Genomic DNA, 19,596 nt, shown 5'->3' with positions numbered 1-19,596 from the left:
CCACCGGCTGGGCCACCAGCTGGCCCAGCCCAAGGGAGGTAAGGCACCCGCTGGGCCCGACGCGTGCCAGCAACCCTCCCTGCGCCCGCCGGCCTCCCACCTCCCACCCCTGGCCCTCTTTTACTTACATTTAGGAGTTGCTCAGCAGGGAGAGGTGGAAACGTCCAGAAAGCTCACCTTAGCTGCAGACAACTTGCAGGACCATTTGCAGACTGGGACTTTTGGTGGGCTCAGCAGGGCAGAGACAGCCTGGACAATTCCTATTGGCTTTTGAAAGCCAATAGAATTAGACTCTATTCAAGAGAGTCTATTCTATTGGCTTTCGAAAGCCAATAGATTCTCTTGAATAGAATCTATTCTATTGGCTTTCAAAAGCCAATAGAATAAGAGGGAGTAGCACAGCTAAGGAAAAGGGGAAAAAAATGGTGGACTGCGTTTGGCGACCCCCATGAAATGGTCGTTCGACCCCAAATGGGGTCACGACCCACAGGTTGAGAACCAGTGTGCTAGACAGGGGGTCCTGAACCCCTGGTCCACAGCCCAGTACTGGGCTGTGGCCCATTGGGACCTGGGACATGTAAATGACAGGCGCGCGCACAAAACCATCCTCTCTCCTCCCCCACCGCTGCTGGTTCATGGAGCCAGAAAAATTGGGGACTGTTGTGCTAGACAACCCATGACCAATTGGATCATTGTTTCAGAGATATTTCCTCATCTTAATAGAAAAATAGAACGACCACAGATAGGCAAAAAAGCACCGGGAGCAGGAGCAATTTCACACTTCCTATTGGCTTCCCCATTGACTTTCTTGTAGGAACCTGGTAGGAAGCACTGGAAATGATCAACATATGGACACAATTGATTGGCAGTGAAGTGGCATAGCTGCATTCAAACAGCCACATCTTTGTCAATCCCATGGGAATCATGGGTCCTACATTTTAGACATTTTCTGTAAGTTAATGGTACTAGAACTTTATGAGATCTTGATTCTATCCCTCTATTAATGCATCTCAGGATTACGTTGGCTTTTTTGGCTGCTGCCACACATTGTTGGCTCTAGTGGACAATCACTTAAATCATATTATTTAGGTGACTGTCCACTAGGACTCCAAGATCCCTTTCACAACTACTGGCATTAAGCCAAGTTTCGCCTAATCCAGGGGTAGGCAACCTGGCTCAGGAATTCTGGGAGTTGAAGTCCACGAGTCATAAAAGAGCCAAGGTTGCCTACCCCTGGCCTAGTCTATACCTATACAATTGTTTTTTCTTGCCTAAGTGTAAAACCTTATTTTTATCAATGTTGAATTTCATTGTTAGCTAGGGCCCAGTGTTCAAATCTATTAAAATCTTTTTGGATCTTGAGCTTGACTTCTAGGGCAGGGCTTTTCAACCGGTGGTACGCATGCCACCTGTGGTACTTTGCCACGTGGCAAGTGATACACGACTGTCCTAGAGAAGTGTAATGGGGGAGGGGAATGAGCCGAAACAACCCAAGCCTGAGGGAGAGGCAGCTGCAGGTGCAGGACTGTCTGGGCTCGGCAGAAGCCCCAGGAGCCAATAGGGCTCCAGCTGTTTGGCACTTTTGGAAACAGCATGGAGCTGGAGGTGAACTGAAGAAAAGGGGGGAGGAGAGGGGAGGCTATAAATGGAGGTGGTTTGGGCAGTAAAGGGGGGAAAAGACAACAGGGAAAAAGGAAAGCTCAGCAGACAGGGAGGAAACAGGGACAGGGAAGAAGTAGCAGCTGTTGCTGGAAGAAAGGGTCCCCTGGTTCATTTTCTCCAGCCAGGAGAATGCACTCAGCACTGAAGCTGGCAGACAAGCATGTTGGAAAGGAGGTGGGTTTATTTAGTTCTGGATCAGCTGGCAGCTTGATTGGGTTACCATAAGGATTTTTGTACAGTTTTTACAGCGTTTTGTAATTCAGAGGTTTGTGTGCTTTGGTTACTGGAATATTTTAGTCTGTATTTTAGGCTAGCAATGAGTCCTAAGTGTTGACTTCCGTATCCTTTTAAACAAATGTAATTAGTTTTACCCCCTTATCTTGAGTCTGTCTATGGTTTTTGAAAGTTTTCTTTGAAGGTAAACAGGCTTAATTTAAGGCTAAAGCTTTTCGCAATTGCCAGAGCCTTTCAGTCTTGGGTTGCAACATTGTGACATGCCTGAGGCAGCTTAAAGAAAAAAAAACCCTGGAGTTTATATGTTTCTTTATTTTGTGAGCCTTTCTTGCTTTGCATTTGATTCCTGTGTCTTTAAGGGTACAGGGATGGGGGGGTGCATTCTTACTACACTGGAAATAGCTCAGAAGGGAGAGAGGAAGAAGGGCCGACCAGCTAGCTCAGGGGTCTACAAACTTAGCAACTTTTAAGACCTGTGGACTTCAACTCCCAGAATTCCTCAACCAGCCACTGGAATTGAAGTTCACAAGTCTTAAAAGTGCCAAGTTTGAAGACCCCTGAGCTAGCTGTAATGGTGCATATTAATAAACATGAATAAATTCATCATACATTTGTCAGTGCAAAGGGAAAATGAACAGTCACCAAATAAATTAAAACTGGTATTTTTTCCTTTTTTCCTACAGTTTGTAATATTTTATTAGATTATAGAATAAAATACAAAAATACAAAAGCAAATAGTAAGACACAGTGGGGAGGAAAAAGGGAGAAAAAGTGAGGGGGAGAAGGGAAAAAGAACAGACTTCCTCTGTTGCAGTACAAGGAAGCATTAACATTGAACCTCAACTTTTTACTTTTCCATAATATTATAAACTAGCCATTTCTATAACAAATGAATCTAATCAGTAAAACCCAAAATCCCCCCCCCCTTTTTAGTCATCAAGTTTTTGACACCTTGCTAAGCAATGGTGGTACTCAAATATTGTCATATCCTAAAACTGGTACAATCTGGGAAAAGATTAAAAAGCCCTGTTCTAGGGTGTTGGCTATTCCTGCCAGCTTAGTGTCATGTGCAAATTTGATGAGTTCCCCTTCAATTCCCTCATCTAGATCAGGGCTTTTCAACTGGTGGTACATGTTACTTTGGCACCTAGCAGGTGGTACACAACCATCCTAGACAAGTATAGCAGGGGAGGAGAATGAGCTGAAGTGACAGCAGAGTCGCACAAACCTGAGGGACAAACAGATGGAGCTACAAGGCTGTCGGGGCTCATCAGAAACCCCAGGATCAGCATGTGCGGCTACAAGCTAATCGGCCCTTCTGTAGGGCTGTTGGGGCTCAGAAAATGCCCAGGATCAACATCGGACTCCAGCTGATCAGTGCTTCCAGAAGCAGTGCATAGCTGGAGGTGCACTAAAGAGAAAAGTATGACAGGGGGAGAGGATATAAAAGGAGGTTTTGGTGAGAAAAGGAGAGGGGGAAAAAGACAAGGGGGGGGGAAGAGAAGGGGATAGAGAAATAGAGACGGAGAAGCATAGCCTTGAGGAGAGAAATTAGCTGGAGGTGTGCCGAAGGGAAAAGGGGGGGAGAGAGGAAAGGATATAAAAGGAGGTTTTGGCGGGAGAGGGAAAAAAAGACAACAGAGAAAGAGAAGGGGACAGAGAAGAAGTTGTGGAAGGAGAGCCCAACAGGCAGGGAGGAAAAAGAGACAGGGAAGAAGAAACTGTGGAAGGAGAACCCAGCACACAAGGAGGAAGAAGAAACAGGGAAGGAGAAGCTGTGGAAGGAGAGCCCAGCAGGCAGGGAGTAAAAAGAGAGAGGAGAAGGAGAGGGGAAGAAGGGCTGACCACAAAGGTAGTGGTGCATATTAATAACTATGGATAAATTCATCATACATTTGTCAGTGCAAAGAGAAAGTGATTCAGTAAAAGAACTGCCACCGAAGAAATTAAAACCGATACTTTTTTCCTTTTTTAAAATATTTATAACATTTTATAGATTATAGAATAAAATACAAAAATACAAAAGTAAATAGTAGGACAGTGGGGAGGAAGAAGGGGAAAAAAGTGAGGGGGAGAAGGGAAAAAGAAAAGGCATTTACTTCCAACTTCCTCTGTTGCAGAAGAATGATGCATTAACATCAAACCTCAACTTTTTACTTTTCCATAATAGTATAAACTAGCCAGTTCTATAACAAATGAATCTAACCAGTAAAACCCCAAATCCCCCCCTTTTTTAGTCATCACGTTTTTGACATCTTGCCAAGCACTGGTGGTACTCGAATATTGTCATGTCTTAAAAGTGGTACAATCTGTGAAAAGGTTGAAAAGTCCTGATCTAGATAATTTATGACAATATGAAGAGTACTGGGTCTAAGGCAGAACCTTGGGATACCCACTACGTATTTCCCTCCATGTGGATGTCATTCCATTGAGAACTACACGTTGAGTATGATTTATCAGCCAGTTACACACTCACCTGGTGGTGGTGCTATCTATCCCACATTTTACTAGCTTGCCAAGAAGATGATTGTGGTCTACTTTATCACATGATTTACTGAAATCTAAGTATACTATGTCAACAGCATTTCGCTGATTTACTAATTTGGTCACTATGTCGAAGAATGAAATAAGATTGGTTTGGCATGATCTATTTTTGATAAACCATATTGGATTATTGATTATAACTTTGTTTGATTCTAGGTGTTTGCAGATTTGTTGCTTGATTATCTTTTCCAAGATCTTCCCAGGTATTGATGTCAGGTTGATTGGTCTGTATTGTCTTGGATTCATTGTGTTTTTCCCCTTTTTTGAAGATGGAGACCACATCAGCTCTTTCCCAATCCTTAGGAAGTTTCCCGCTGCTCAAAGAACTTTAAAAGATGTGTTTCAATGGTTCTAAAATCATGTCTGCCAGTTTCTTCAGAACTCTGGGATGTAGTCCATCAGGATTTGAATGACAGTGATTTGAATCTATCTAGAGCTGACAGGCATTCTCTTATTTTATTTTTGCATATTTCAATTTGCATTCCTAACCTATCATTTATGGTTCTGTTTTTGATAAGTTGAGTTGTTTTCTTTTTGTATGAAGACAGATGCAAAGTATGAATTAAGTAGTTCTGCTTTCCCTCTATTGCCCGTTATTTTTTGCCATCTTTTCCCATTAGTGGATCAATTGTTTCTTTGACTTTTGGGGTGTTTTTTTTAACGTGTTGAAAGAAACTTTTTAAATTGTTTTTGATATTTGTTGTAACTCTTACTTTGTTCAAAGACTTAGCTTTCCAAACTTCATCTTTGCAGGTTCTCGCTATCTGATGGTATTCTGCCTTAGTTATGTGTCCCTCTTTCCATTTTTCATACTTATCCCCTTTGTCTTTCAGTTTATCTTTCAGTTATTTTTTATTAACTATGCTGTCTTTTTTTCTTATTGAACTGTTGTTGTTAGTTGCAAAGTTGTGTCCGACCCATCGTGACCCCATGGACAATGTTCCTCCAGGCTTTCTTTTTGCCTTTTGGTACTGTCCATGGGGTTTTCATGGCAAAGATACTGGAGTGAGTTGCCATTTCCTTCTCCAGTGGATCTAGGCTTTTATAATCATATTTTTCAGAGTTTCCCAAGCTTCTTGAGTTGATTTTCCCTTTAAGATTTGAATCCATGGGGTCCTTCCCAAGCTCTGTCTGAGTTTGTTAAAATCAGCTCTTTTAAAGTCTAAGACACTGATTTGATTATGTTCTGTTGCTTGTGTCTGTTTTATATTGAATTCTAAAATGACGTGGTCACGCTCCCCTAAAGTTTCTGCAACTTCAGTCCCCTCTATCATTTCTTCTCTGTTGATAAGAATAAAGTTCAGTATAGCTGTCCTTCTAGTTGCCTCCTCTACTTTTTGGGTGATGACATTGTCAGTTAGGTGGGTCAGGAATCTGTTCAATCTCCCATTAGTTGCAGAGTTTGTCTCTCAGTTGATATTAAAGTCCCCTGTTATTACTGTGGTGTGTTTCCTGTTGATTAACTGGTTAGCAAAAAGTCCATCTATTTCTTCTGCTTGGTTGAGTGGCCTGTAGTATACACCTGTGGCAATGTCATTCTTTTTTCCTTTTATGTTGACCCATGTGCATTCTACAAGGTTTTCAACCTTTGTTGAGTGCATCTCTACAGAGAGGAAGTGATCTCTAATATACAATGCAAGTCTACCTCCCTCTTTTGTTAGGTCTATTTCTTTTGAATAGTTTATATCTTCTATCAGTACATTCCAGTCATGAGTTTCATTCCACCAGATTTCTGTAATGGCAACTATATCATACTTGCCCTCTTGTACTAATATTTCAAGTTCACCCTGTTTGTTTCCTAAACCTTGAGCATTAGTTTAAGTTTTGGCATTTAAGTTCTTTGTGGCTGACCCTGGGTATGCTTTCTACAACTCCCACTTTGTATCTGAGTTTTTCTTCTTTCTCTTTATTCCTTGCCTCCATATTTGATTGGTTATCGAGTGGTTTTTGCTTTGAATTAGGTCCTAATGGATGTGAAGATTGGTCACGCACTTTCAATTTTAGTTTAAAGCCCTTCTGATAAGATGAGCTAATAATAATAAGTTAAGATAGAAAACGTTCTAGGTAAAATCTATACAGGTAGTTGACTTTTGACAATTTGTTCAGCAACTGTTCAATTATGGCAGCACTGAACAAATAGTACTTATGACTGATTCTCAAAATTACAGCATTGTCCCTGTAGTCACATGATAAAAATTGGGCACTTGGCCATCAACCTGAATGGGGTTTCAACTCCACCTGCCTATCTCCCCCATATGCCTTTTTGGCTCCCTGCACTCTATAAACCTTTGTTGACTTTGTTATATTCTCCCAGAAGTGCCCAAGCTTATTCGATCAGCCCTTTGCAAGGCACCTGCACAAGTTTTCTTTCCTAGGTCGCACATGACAATGTTCTTACAAGACCTGAGGATATTGGCCTCATATAACCAACAGCTGCTCTGCAAAGGGCCTGGTTGGACACACCTTGTCAGTACGGCCAACAAGAAAACAGTGAAGGTCAGCTGGCATGGCAAAGTACAGAGTACCAGAGGCCTCGGATGATAGGGTGACATGAGCAACTGTGGCTGGGGCAACTGTGCCTTCTCAGGAAGCTGCAATTTTGCACTACACTATTAGGCTGGGTTTTGCACTGTGGTGTGACTCAGAGACTTCTTGCAGTCCCAGAGCCACAGTGCACCAAGAAGCCCCTTTGCACCATGTTGCTGGGCTGGGCATTGCACTGTGAAGGACTTCATGCTGCACTGTGATTCAGAGGCTTCTTGTAGCCCCAAAGCTACATTGCACCTTTTGTGTCTTTGAGGGTAACTCAAGGCAGGGTGTGAGGCAGTCAAAAGGGTAGAGATGGGTAGACTAGGCAATTGGGAAGAGTTGAAGGACAAAGTCAAAACATATAATTTAGTTTTAATACTACATTGATTTGTTTCTCATGCAACAAAATCCAAGCAAGAACTAAAAACAAATTTCCTGACTGTGAGAACAATTAATCAGTGAAACAACTTGCCTTCACTGGAGGTTTTTCAGAAGAGATTAGACATTGTTTGTCAGGAATATATAGGATCTCCTGCTTGAGCAGGGGGTTAGACTAGAACAGTGGTTCTCAACCTTTTTAATGCCACGACCCCAACCGGTCGTAAGTCGAGGACTAAACCGGTTGTAAGTCGAGGACTAAACCGGTCGTAAGTCGAGGACTAAACCGGTCGTAAGTCGAGGACTAAACCGGTCGTAAGTCGAGGACTACCCAACCGGTCGTAAGTCGAGGACTTTCCCTGCCCGGGAGTGCCACGCATGCGTGGTTCCGCCCCTTGCGCCGGCCGAGGCGTAGCTGGCAAGCGGCAGAGACGGAGCAGGCCAACCACCAGCTGGCCCAGCCCAAGGGAGGTAAGGCACCCGCCGGAAAAGGGGAAAAAAAATGGTGGACAAAAAAAATGGCAGACAGCCTTGCTTGGCGACCCCCATGAAATGGTCGAGCAACCCCAAATGGGGTCCCGACCCACAGGTTGAGAACCACTGGACTAGAAGACCTTGAAGGTCTCCCAACTCTGTTATTTTGTATTCTTTCAATATTAACATTTTGCCTGCTATTTTTATGAAACAGTAAAATTATGGAATGGTGCATTTTTCATAAGTTTCAAGCTTCATTCAAAACAAAATTCAAACATGTCAAAGTAAATTCAATTAAACTTGTATATTGTAATATTAAAAAAAGACTTACTAGTATTAAATCTCCATAGATTCCAAGAAGTGATAAATTGACTATATGCATTTATATATTCTAAAGATTTTTTTCATTCTGTGTAACAATTCTCTATTCAATATTAAATTTTCTAGGCTAACATTGCTAACTATTCACCTATTTAGAGGCTTAAATAAAATCTTCAAATAATTTCAAATCAGTGATCAAATAAAAATAACCTAGTTAAATGAAAAAAGCAATTTTCATTTCTCAATTAAGTTGAGGATCTAAAACTGATGCAGTTGACAGAAGCTTTGTTTTTCATATGTTAATTGTAGTGATCTGTACAATGGTCGTAGAGAAAATGCAGTCCCTTTTGAACTATTTTTTTATATTTGGCAAGAAATCCAAATTCATTACAAATGTACCATAAAATTAATTTAAAAAACAAAATTTAAAATTAAAATTAAATCTTCTCAAAGAGTCCTGGGATTGTCTATTCATTTAATACATTTTCACATAAAGACATTATTTCATTTAAAGAAATAATTGGATTACCAAGGAACTAATACAATATAGATAGTTATGATGTGGAGTATCATGAAGAAAATAGTTGCTTGTAAGAACTTTTCTGCCAGTTCTATCAACTTTTCTTACTATATGGCCCTGATGGCAATCAAATGTCAATGATTTCTCCTGCTCTGATTTGGGACAACAAATAAACCTGTTATGATATACATCTGGTGATGGAGGGAAGTACTAGGCAGCTTCACAAAACTTGAACTTTACTGATGAAATCTGTTTGGGAAGACCACTGTCTTGTGGTGGAGAAGGGGCATTGTCTTACCTGAACGCCTTTTCTCAGTACGGAGATGGAGAATCCACCAATGGGTTTTCTCTGCCTGCTCTTGAGACCAAGTAGCCAAACTTGACACGCCCCCTCTTGCTAGAGATCCAGTCTTAACGAGGGCGAAAGTGGCTGAAGGTGGACGAGGTGTTGGCTCTCAATCCCTTAAATTCGGCCTGACTGACCTAAAGGGTGCGTGTGGATTCTCCATCTCCATACTGACAAAAGGCGTTCAGGTAAGACAACGCCCCTTCTCCAGTACAGGAGATGGAGAATCCACCAATGGGAGATACCAAAGCCTCACTGTCCCGATGGGTGGGAAACAGATAAGGCCGGAACAATGTCCCAGGAGACCACCTGCTGAAGGACCCTCCGACCAAAGGAGGCATCCGCAGAAGCGAACCTGTCAATCCTGTAATGGCGTACAAACGGGGAGGGCGAGGACCATGTCACAGCCCTGCAAATCTCCTCGATGGACGCCTGAGTGGCCCATGCCACAGAGGTCGCAGCACTGCGAGTGGAATGGGCAGTAAGATGACTTGGAGCCGGCAGGGAAGAGGACTGGTACGCCTCCGCGATACAGGCCCTGATCCACCTGCCAATAGTGCCAGCGGACACCTGTCCCAAAGAAGCTGGACGGAAGGAGATAAATAGAGCCTCAGATCTACGAAAGGGCTCCGTGTGCTTCATGTAACGCCAAAGTGCCCTGCGGACGTCCAGTGTGTGCCACTGTCGCTCCAAGTCATGAGAAGGATTGGGGCAAAAATTTGGCAAAATGACTTCCTATGCCCTATGAAAGAGCGAGTTGACCTTGGGCACGAAGGCTGGGTCCAGACGCAGGACCACCCTATCGCTGTGAAAAATACAAAGGTCATTCCTGACCGAGAGAGTAGCCAGCTCAGAGATACGTCTGACTGACGTGATGGCGATTAAGAACGCGACCTTAAGAGACAGGTTCCGCAACAGAATAGTAGCTATGGACTCAAAAGGTGGTTTTGTTAGAGCGCGAAGGACGCGAAGCAATTCCCAAGAGGGGTACCTGTGTACCACGGGAGGCCTGGTGTTGCACGCACCCTTGATGAAGGTGCGAATCCTAGGATGGTGAGCTAAGGGAACTGAATCCACACAAGTGAGTAATGTTGACAGGGCCATCACCTGTCTGCGAATAGTCGCAGGGGCCAAGCCTCTGTCCAGACTGTCCAGAAGATAAACTACGATCTGAGGGATGGTCAATTTGTAGACATCCAGTTGTCGCCTTCTACACGAATGGCAAAAATTTTTCCAAGTAGAATCATAAATGCGATTGGTTGCTGGGCGACAAGAGGCCTGAATCATGGTAATTGCGATGTGGAGGGATCTTCCACGGAGGAGACCGGGAAAGATTCACCAAGTCGGCAAACCACGGCCTCTGTGGCCAGTACGGGGCCATGAGGATCACTTCCGCCTGCTCCTGGAGCAGTTTGCGGATGGTCACCGGTATGAGCGGGAGGAGAGGGAAAGCATAGAGGAGACCTTATGGCCACGGAACCCGCAAGGCGTCCGTCCCCTCCGCCCCTAGAAGAAAATAGTGGGAGTAGTACCCGGGGAGCTGGGCATTGGTTGATGACGCAAACAGGTCGAGGATCGGATGGCCGAACCTGTGGGAGATCTCGGAAAACAGATCCGGATACAACCCCCACTCCGAGCGGTCCACCATGGAGCGACTCAAAAAGTCTGCCTGCCGGTTCTTGACCCCCGAGATGTGTTCAGCCCTGAGAGAGGCCAGGGTGGCCTCTGCCCAGGAACCCAGGAGCTGTGCCTCGGACATGAGAGACCTGGACCTGGTGCCCCCTTGATGATTGGCATGTGCCTTGGATGCCACGTTGTCTGAAAGGATCAGCACGTGACGTCCCCTGATACAGTGCCTGAATTGGCAAAGAGTTAGGTGGATGGCCCTGAGCTCCAGCCAATTGATATTGTGCCTCAAGTCTGTGTGTGACCAACGGCCCTGCGCAAACTGAGACTGTAGATGGGCTCCCCAACCGAATAGACTGGCGTCTGTTGTAATGGTGATGCGGTCCGGTTCCTTGAAGGGTGACCCCTTGGTCACCGCTTGTGAGAACCACCAGCGCAGGGACCTGAGAATGTGAACCGGGACCCTGACCCGATGGTTGGAAGCGCTGGCATTCACCCGCTGAAATGGTAGGAGGAACCATTGGAGATCCTGCAAATGGAGCCTGGCCCAGGGAACTATGGCTATGCAAGAGACCATCTTTCCCAACAGTTGGGAAAGTAGGACCAGTGGCACGGGACGGTCCCTGTACACCCGACGAGCCAGGTCTCTGATGCTGATCACCCGCTCCTGGGAGAGATAGACCATACAGTTTGTGGTGTCTATGACGGCTCCCAGGTGCGGAAGCCTGGATGAGGGAACCGTCTGGCTTTTTTGGAAATTGACCAAGAAACCATGTTGTTGGAGGACCTGAATGGTAAGTTTCAGGTCCGCCTGAGCTGCCTGGAAGGATGACGCTTGGATCAGGATGTCGTCCAGGTAACACTGGACGCATATTGGTACCTTCCTCAAGTGGGCGGCTAGTACGGCCAGGATCTTGGTGAACACCCTGGGTGCCGAGGAGAGGCCGAAAGGAAGGGCCTTGTACTGGAAATGCCTGCCCCTGTAACAGAACCTGAGAAACCATCGGTGAGCTGGATGGATGGGGATGTGGAGGTACGCTTCCATAAGGTCTATTGACACCAGGAAGTCTCCTTGTCTGATGCCCCCCAGAATGGACTGGAGTGATTGCATCTTGAACTTTTTGTAAGTGATGTAATAGTTTAGACCCTTGAGGTCCAGGATCGCTCTCCATCCCCCTGAGGTCTTGGGGACCACAAAGAGGATGGAGTAGAATCCCCCTCCCTTGTGGTCCGGTGGTACCGGTTCTATGGCCTGAATCTCTAGAAGATGTTGAATGGCCTCCTGCATGAGTCCTTGTTTGAGTGGATCCCGGGAAACAGAACAGGTGATGAATCGGTCTGGGGGGCTGGCCAGAAATTCCAGAGACAGATCAAACTGGATAGTTTGTAAGACCCAGGTGTCCGTGGAAGTGAGTTCCCACTGATGGAAGAAGTGGGCCAGCCTTCCTCCGATGGGAAGTGCAGTGTAAGAGTCACTTGGACCTCCTGTAGGGGCGTCCTGCCTCTCGAAATGGCCGCTTAGATTGACTCTGCTGTCTGGACCAAAAGCCTGGCCTGTCATACGGACAGTCGTACGGCCTACCCTGTCTGGGTGTGTATGAGCGGGAAGGCTGAGAGACTGATGGGCCTGCGGTTGGCCGAAAGGACTGCCTGCGGAAATAGGGAGCGGGATGTTTGTCAGCCCGTTTGTCCAAGTGGGCCATGACCTTCCGCTTGTCCTTGTTCTCCACAAGGTACGGGGCCAGGGCCTCCCCAAAAAAGATTATTGCCCAGATATGGAGCAGTCGCAAGACGCCATTTGGCTTTGGCATTGGCCTGCCAGTGTTTCAGTCAAAGCATCCTCCTGGCTGTAATGTTGGATGCCAGAGACCTAGAAGCAAAGTTGGCCGACTGGAGCGTTGCGTCCGCAGCGTACTCAGTGGCCGCCACCATTTTGCTTAGGTCCTGATGGGTGCTAATGTCCTCAGCAGGAACCCTGGCCTGAAGCTGACGCAGCCATAAAAGGGTGGTACGCACAAAAAAGGACGCACAAGTGGCCGTTTTAATTGCCCATGCTGCTGATTGATGGGTCTTCCGAAAGGTCTGGGTCCATTTTTTGTCGTCCGCTTTAAGCGCTTCCAACATGTCTCCCGCAACCGCGGTCTGGGAAACCAGAGGGGTCCAGGCTTCATCAACCTTGGGGACCTCTAGGGCATCAGTGAGATCTGTGGAGGTGCTGAAAATCTTTCTATCAGACCCACTTACAGAAGGGAAGGAGGAAGGGGAGGCCCATTGTTTTTTGATCCCGTTGAGAAAAATAGAGGGACATGGAACGTGATGTTGGGCTGCCACCGTTTCAAAAAATATTGGATTTGGACTGGACTCAGAAGTTGCCTGTGGCTGAGGGAACTGATCGGACCCTATGTTTGCCGTTGATGTGGCCTTGCGAAGTAGGGGAAGAAAAAGGGCTGGATTGAACAGACCTCCCGATGGGGAGGGTTCAGGTGGAAGTTCCTCCTCCTCACATAGATTAAATTCCGGCTGCTCCTCACCTTGCGGAGATGAGTATCCACTCATGGAAGAGTGTGCAGGAGATGTCGGCTCCAGAGGAATAGGAAATCCCGTGGAGGGAACATACGGTGGCATGGTCGATGTGGAAGCCCCTTGCACAGACGGAGGAAAGGACCTTTCCGCTAGAGCACGGTCCACAATCTTAGATAGTAAGGCCTCAAGACGGCCGTCGGAGAAAATGTCTCCGATGTCCGGACCCCTGAGTCCTGCGGCCGTAGGAGTGAAGGTGGCCTCTGGGACTGGGCCTGAGGCCATTGTTGTCTGTTGAGCCAATACAGAAGGGGAACTGAGTGTGACCTCTGGGACTGGGCCTGAGGCCGTTGTTGTCTGTTGAGCCAATACAGAAGGGGAGCTGAATGTGATACGATCCCTGTGAGAGACCACACACCTTGGGCCGAGGTTGAAGGGCCTAAAGGAAGGTCAAATTCAGAGGCCGCCATTTGATCCGTCTCCAGTCCGACCTGTCTCTGCACTCTGGAGAACTCCTTCTCCACAGCCTGGTGCCTACGGCTGGCTTGCTTTTCCGCCAACTTAGAAGGCTTCTTGAGTGTGGTTTTGGCCTTAGATTTGGGCTTGCCTGCCGCCTCCTGTTTAGAGGATTTGTGCTGGCCGTAACTAGAGGATGGGGAGGCAGTGCTCATGGGTTGAGGCAACGGTGAGTCCTCCATCCTGGGTGAGCAGTCTCAGAAAAACTGAGAACGAAGCTCTGGCAGGCAAGCAGTTGGCGGAAGCGAAATTGGAACAAGTAACAAGACTGCTCACCTGACCAGAAAATAATTCTATCTGGGCTTTGGTCACGGCAATTGAGTCAGATGCCAAAGGCACGGTTGGGGACCCGCTCTGGGCTCCGCCCGGAGGCCTTAGGTGGCCAGTCAATGTGCACCAGCAAAAAGGAAAAGCCCCAAAGAGGGCGCAGAGGGCCTGAGACGAAAAAAAGGGGTCCTGGCAAGGAAATTCAGGCTCAATTGGAGGCTACCCAATTTGTATTTGTATTGCAGAGAGTGATGTGTGATACAGAGAGACACACCCCAGATGCGGCCTATGTCAGGCCAACTACTGTGAGTAGGCCTTGATGGGCCTAAAGAAGCCCCCACGTGACGTTTAAAATGGCAGCCCAACTACTGTGAGTAGGCCTCGTTGGGCCTAAAGAAGCCCCCACGTGGCGTTTAAGATGGCGGCCGTCAGGGATGAACTCACAATTTATGCCCAGAGGAGGGCAGCAAAATTGGAAATTAAGGCCCTGAAAAGGACTGTGTCAACTGAGCTACCAATGGAACAGAGCGCTAGGAACACCAAAGAAAAGGCCGTTCGCAGCTCTTCGTCCTTGTCGGCGGTCCCAAAATGGCGGCCACGACTTGTTCTCACTGAGAACGGTCTCTGCGGCCTCAAAAAAGAAGGTCCTGGAGCTGGGGCAAACGCGGTGGCAGCACTAAGCGCTGCGTCGAAAATGCGCTCCGTAAACTTGCCTCCGAACGGTAGGCAAAAGCGAGACTGAATTTCGCTCCACAAAGTTGCCTCTGAATGGCAGGCAAAAACGAGGCTTGAATTAGCTTCGTTGCCTTTACCGGCAACTAAAATGGCGTCCGCGGCTGTTCTCGGCTGCCTGGGATATTCCGAAGGTCTGAATTCAAAATTGAATTTCAGACCTGCAGCCTGAAATTGTGCCCGGTAGCACCAAGAACGGAAGGGAAAAAAAGGGGGGGGGAAGAATGTGATACGATCCAAACAGCCCCTGCTTGGAAGTTGTTCCCCAGAGCCCTGGGGAACTGGAAGCAGGAAGGCTGCAAAGACCTCCCCCCTCCCCCAACACACCTCAAATCACGATTGAGTTAGGGAATTTTGTTAAATTTGTTAAAGGGAGTTCCAAATTATTGTTTTAGCCAAATATTGAGGAAAGGAGAATTCACCAATGGAGTTTTCTAACCTGCTATCTGCTGAGAGCCAAACCTGATACGTCTTCAAGAGCTGAGACCAAGTTAAGACTGGATCTCTAGCAAGAGGGGGCGTGTCAAGTTTGGCTACTTGGTCTCAAGAGCAGGCAGACAGAGAAAACCCATTGGTGGATTCTCCATCTCCTGTACTGGAGAAATGATGGTCTCCAGGATGCTGCTGTTGGTTTAACTGGACACTGAGTTATGCTAAGGAGATAGAAATGTCTTTTTATTCTTTTATTCTAACTAGGGATAAGAGGAGTATCTTTAGGTTGCTTCATTTCCCAGGGAAAAAAAGAAAATTGTGCTCTTTAGTGTACTCCAATGTTCCATCCGATGCACATTCATTCCAAATAAAAAAATCAAACTTTTTATTTTATTCTGAAAACATCCATCTCACTGTGTGTAAAATAAATACACTTACCCTTCCAGCCTAATATCAGGTAAAGATCTGTTGAGTGCAATAATTTCACTGGCCATTAAATTAAACTGATTGATTTTAAACATTTCCTTCATTTTCTCTTGGTCTTCTTTAGCAATGGCAACAGGCTTCCCCATTTCTCCTGGACCTTCATGAGGTTTTTGCACCAATTCTGGAACTAATAAAAACATTATCATAACTAAACAATTTAAAAGGACCACAATATCTGTATTTAATATACTACAATACAACCTTTAATACATATTGGAGAATTATGCAGCACTGAGGTTAAGAAAGCTATATGAAATAAATCTTGAAACTGGATAAAAAGAATTTTGGAGGAAAATGCAAACATTAATTCTTCATAGGAGCCATATAGAGTGGCTGCATATCTATAAGTGTGGTTCTCTCATATCTGTTCATTACAGATATACACTGGGTCATATAACTGACCAGAATGCCATTTGAGAATATTCTAAGCTGAATATATTTGATGAAAAATATGCTCTAGGGCTAGGCTGTATTTTTTGTTCTAATCACTCACAATCTGCTCAGAGTTGCCCCAAAGGTATGACTTGCTATAGGTTAGTGCCACAGAGTGAACTGACTTATATAGAAGATTACTCAAAACTGGCTGAGGCTGGTAACCACAAAATCCAAAGCACTTGCAATGCAGAAAGCAATCACTTCAAAGATATCATGTTTGTAATGAAGTTGTTCTCCATTATATCAAAAATTGTGACGGATTTTCCCAGATACCTATTTCTCTATCATGGCTTGTAAAAATGTTGGCAAGCAGTTAGACCTCTTTTTGAGGATAAAGGAGACAATAACAAAATTAAAATTAAATCACAATAGCCTCCAGTAAACATTTTAGCTTCTCAATGCTTATACAGGTAAGTAGTCCACAACCTATGACCTTTCATTCAACAGCCTTCCAGAATTATGACGGACTTGGAAATATGGCAGTTCTGATCTGTCATTAAACATTGCACTACCTGCCAAGGGGACTCTCTCTCATTTCTGGGGGTTGGCTAAACAAGTTGCTTGAAGAGGGAAGAGTTTTCAGGTTTTCAAACTCTGAAAAATTCAACTTTGTTTCCACACCCTACTGAAATAATTCTTTTCCATGCATAGAGTTAAGCTGTTCTTTCAGTCAGTACCCATAGACAAGAGGGAGCCAAAATCCAAGCAGAGAGTGGACAGTGAGCATAGTAAAGTAAGAAGTGTGGAGTGCCTTAAGCCATGATTAAGTTTTTGTGTCACTGCAAATCAGGGAAAGTATACATCTGTTATTTGGAGACGGTTGCATAACTGCTGCATTTATACTTCTGCAAATGTTAATGGGTTACTAGGGGTACTCAAACAAAGCCTCCCAACAGAAAGTAGGATCAACCAATCAGTATGCAGAATGAGCACCTCTACACAATGAGTAGTCGAGATTTGAAGGTGTGCACATCAGCCTGTCTGCAACCTATGCTTACCCATCAACCTCTTCACAGCATAGGTACGCATTGACACCTACTCTGCTGCAGACAAGTCTAAATCAAGCTTCAGAAGGGCGGAAGAGGCCTTGGAAGGTGCAGAGTAGGCTGCAAATGAGTATCTGGATTTTGAAAGGGAGGATTTTCAGCTCTTGAGCAGAGCCTTCCAGGGTCTCCTCTACCTCAGCCTCTTACCTGAGACTCTGTCCACTTAACAACCTGCATAATACTTAACAACCACAAGTAGGAGTTCAATTGTTTGGTAAAGCAATCATATGGCTCACTCAACAATTGCTTCATTCAACTACCATGATTTCAATCCCAATTGTTGTCATAAGTTGAGGATTACATGTAATTATCCACCATTACTGAGAAGACAGGAGGGAAAGAAGAAATTGCTTTATTCCCATTTGACTTCCCACTTCACTATCCACAAGTAAAAACTTCATGGCAAGAAGCCAGAATCACACAAATCTCAATAGTGAACACTGTTTAAATTTCCATCTCTCCTTCAATTGAAAGCTCAAATTCAAAATCAACTTGCCTCTGCAAAGCTTATTTTGCCATTTTCCCTTCCTCTTCCTCAAGCACCTGCAAGGCGTAACATATCCACTGCAACAAAACACAGTCTCTGACAGCTTTGCAACCAATTATATATCCAAGACTATTTTTCTTTTCTTTTTTTCATTTCTTCAGAAAGTCAGTTTGGTCTAGTAGTTAAGGCACCAAGCTAAAAAGCAGGAGACTTTGATCTAGTTTTAATCATGAAAGTCAGCTGGGTTATCTTGGATCAATCACTCTTTCTCAGTCCAATTCACTTCATAGGTTGTTGTTGTGGAGAAAATAGGAGGAGTATTTAGGTATGTTTGCCAACTTGCGCTACTTTCAAAGAAATAAAGGCAGGATACAAACAAAGCTGCTCCATTCATGCTGAATTACTTTTGAAAAAGAATGGAATTCAGTTTGTGATACATTATGATTGGAGGAGATCTACCTCACAATTATTCTGATCTAGATCACTTTTAATGAAAGCAAACATGCTTTTCTCTTAATAGTTCAACCACCTTACAGTAATATTTTATAATTCTGAATCACTGTCATTTTTTTCCAACTCTGGACCCTGAAAGCTCTAAGATAATACTTACCATCTCCTGGTGGAAGTCCTCGCTCTTTTTTTTCATCACATTTATTGCATTCGCTGAAGTAAAGTAACATAAACATATCCAAAAGGACCCAAACCAATGAAGTGGCAAGGACCACTTTGCAATATACAAATTTCCTCATGACACTTTTAACTTTAATATATACTTATTTTTATATTTGTTTTAATAGCGCTTCTTGGATCACACATCAGCCATCATATTCTACATCTATAGAAAAAGGAGGAAAATATTAAATGATTGGAATAATAAAGCATTATGCTCAAAACATAAGACAAATTAAAAGGTATCCAATTTTTACATATTACAAAAATCCTCTAAAAATGGAGAGTGCTTGAAGTATAGGCACTCCAGTTTTATTATAAATGTGAAACTTAAATCAGTGTAAGGCCATTCTCAATATTAGTAACTACTCATAGTAAAACAACCTGTAATTTCATTGTGAAAGTCAGTAATTAAAATGTGATTTTGGACTTCCAGGGAAGAAATGATGGGCTAAAGATGGCTCTGTGAAAACCAGAGCTAAAGATTTCAGTGGAATGAAAAGCTGATGAGTAGACCAGTTCTTCATTAATTTCTCTCTGGACATGGAGATGGCTTCAGAGCATTCATAAGTGCTCCAGACATCTTCTCTTCATGTGGAGATTACAAGACAGTAGTCTCCAGTGGATATAGAGTTCTGGGAGAGAAGAGAATAGCCATTTTGCTCAAATCATGGTCAGCACCTTTGAAAGGACACTAAGATTGCAAGATGTATTTTTCTAATTATTTTTGGAAATTGCTCGCAATTACTTTGAAGCTATTAGGAACTTTACATTGACAGGTTTAAAGCAATGGATGAGTTTCCATCAATTCTTAGCAAAATAAAGTTTAATTACAATTTTAAGAACTAAAAAAAGGTTTTTAAACAAATAGCAAAAATCAATAGAGGTAAACCTTCATTTACAACTACAATTTAGCCCCAAATTTGTTGCTAAGCAAGATAGTTGTTAAGTTAGTTTTACCCCATTTTATGATGCTTCTTGCCATAGTTGTTAAGGAAATTACTACAGTTAAATTAGTAAGGTCTCAAAAACATGATCCCAAGATACTGCAACTGTCATAAATACAAGCCAGTTGCCAAGCATTTGAATTTTGATCACATGACCACGGGGATGCTGCCATGGTTATAAGTATGAAAAATGGTCCTGTCACTACACGTATTTTGATTTTAGAAAATTACAAACATACTGAGGATCCAAGTAAATTTGAAATAAGAATACTGAATTAATTTTAAAAAATCCTTCCCATAGGAAAATACTTTTGTTTTTAATTTTCTTTAAAAAATTTAACACTAGAAAAAACTAAAGATCATAATTAAAGCGGAACACTCTAATTTAACTTACAATTACAGAATGAAATAGAAAATATTTTAAT

General features: G+C 44.1%; 1 protein-coding gene across 1 annotated transcript in view; it reads right to left on the bottom strand.

The window, feature by feature from the left end:
- GALNT1 (polypeptide N-acetylgalactosaminyltransferase 1) overlaps nucleotides 1-18,340 on the bottom strand; it is a 102,689-nt gene extending 84,349 nt beyond the window's left edge. The window contains exons 1-2 of the mRNA XM_015825611.1: nucleotides 18,166-18,340; nucleotides 15,540-15,714 (exon numbers count right to left, since the gene is read on the bottom strand). Coding sequence (XP_015681097.1) covers nucleotides 15,540-15,714; nucleotides 18,166-18,304 — 314 coding nt within the window. The 5' untranslated portion in view covers nucleotides 18,305-18,340. The remainder of the gene's footprint in view (nucleotides 1-15,539; nucleotides 15,715-18,165) is intronic.
- Between the last annotated feature and the right edge of the window lie 1,256 nt (nucleotides 18,341-19,596).

The sequence above is a fragment of the Protobothrops mucrosquamatus genome, unplaced genomic scaffold (genome assembly GCF_001527695.2).
Source record: "Protobothrops mucrosquamatus isolate PMUCROS unplaced genomic scaffold, P.Mucros_1.0 scaffold2715, whole genome shotgun sequence".
NCBI classification, from domain to species: domain Eukaryota; kingdom Metazoa; phylum Chordata; class Lepidosauria; order Squamata; family Viperidae; genus Protobothrops; species Protobothrops mucrosquamatus.
The sequence above is the reverse complement of the archived record's forward strand: the minus strand, read 5'-3'. Positions and strand labels throughout refer to the sequence as shown.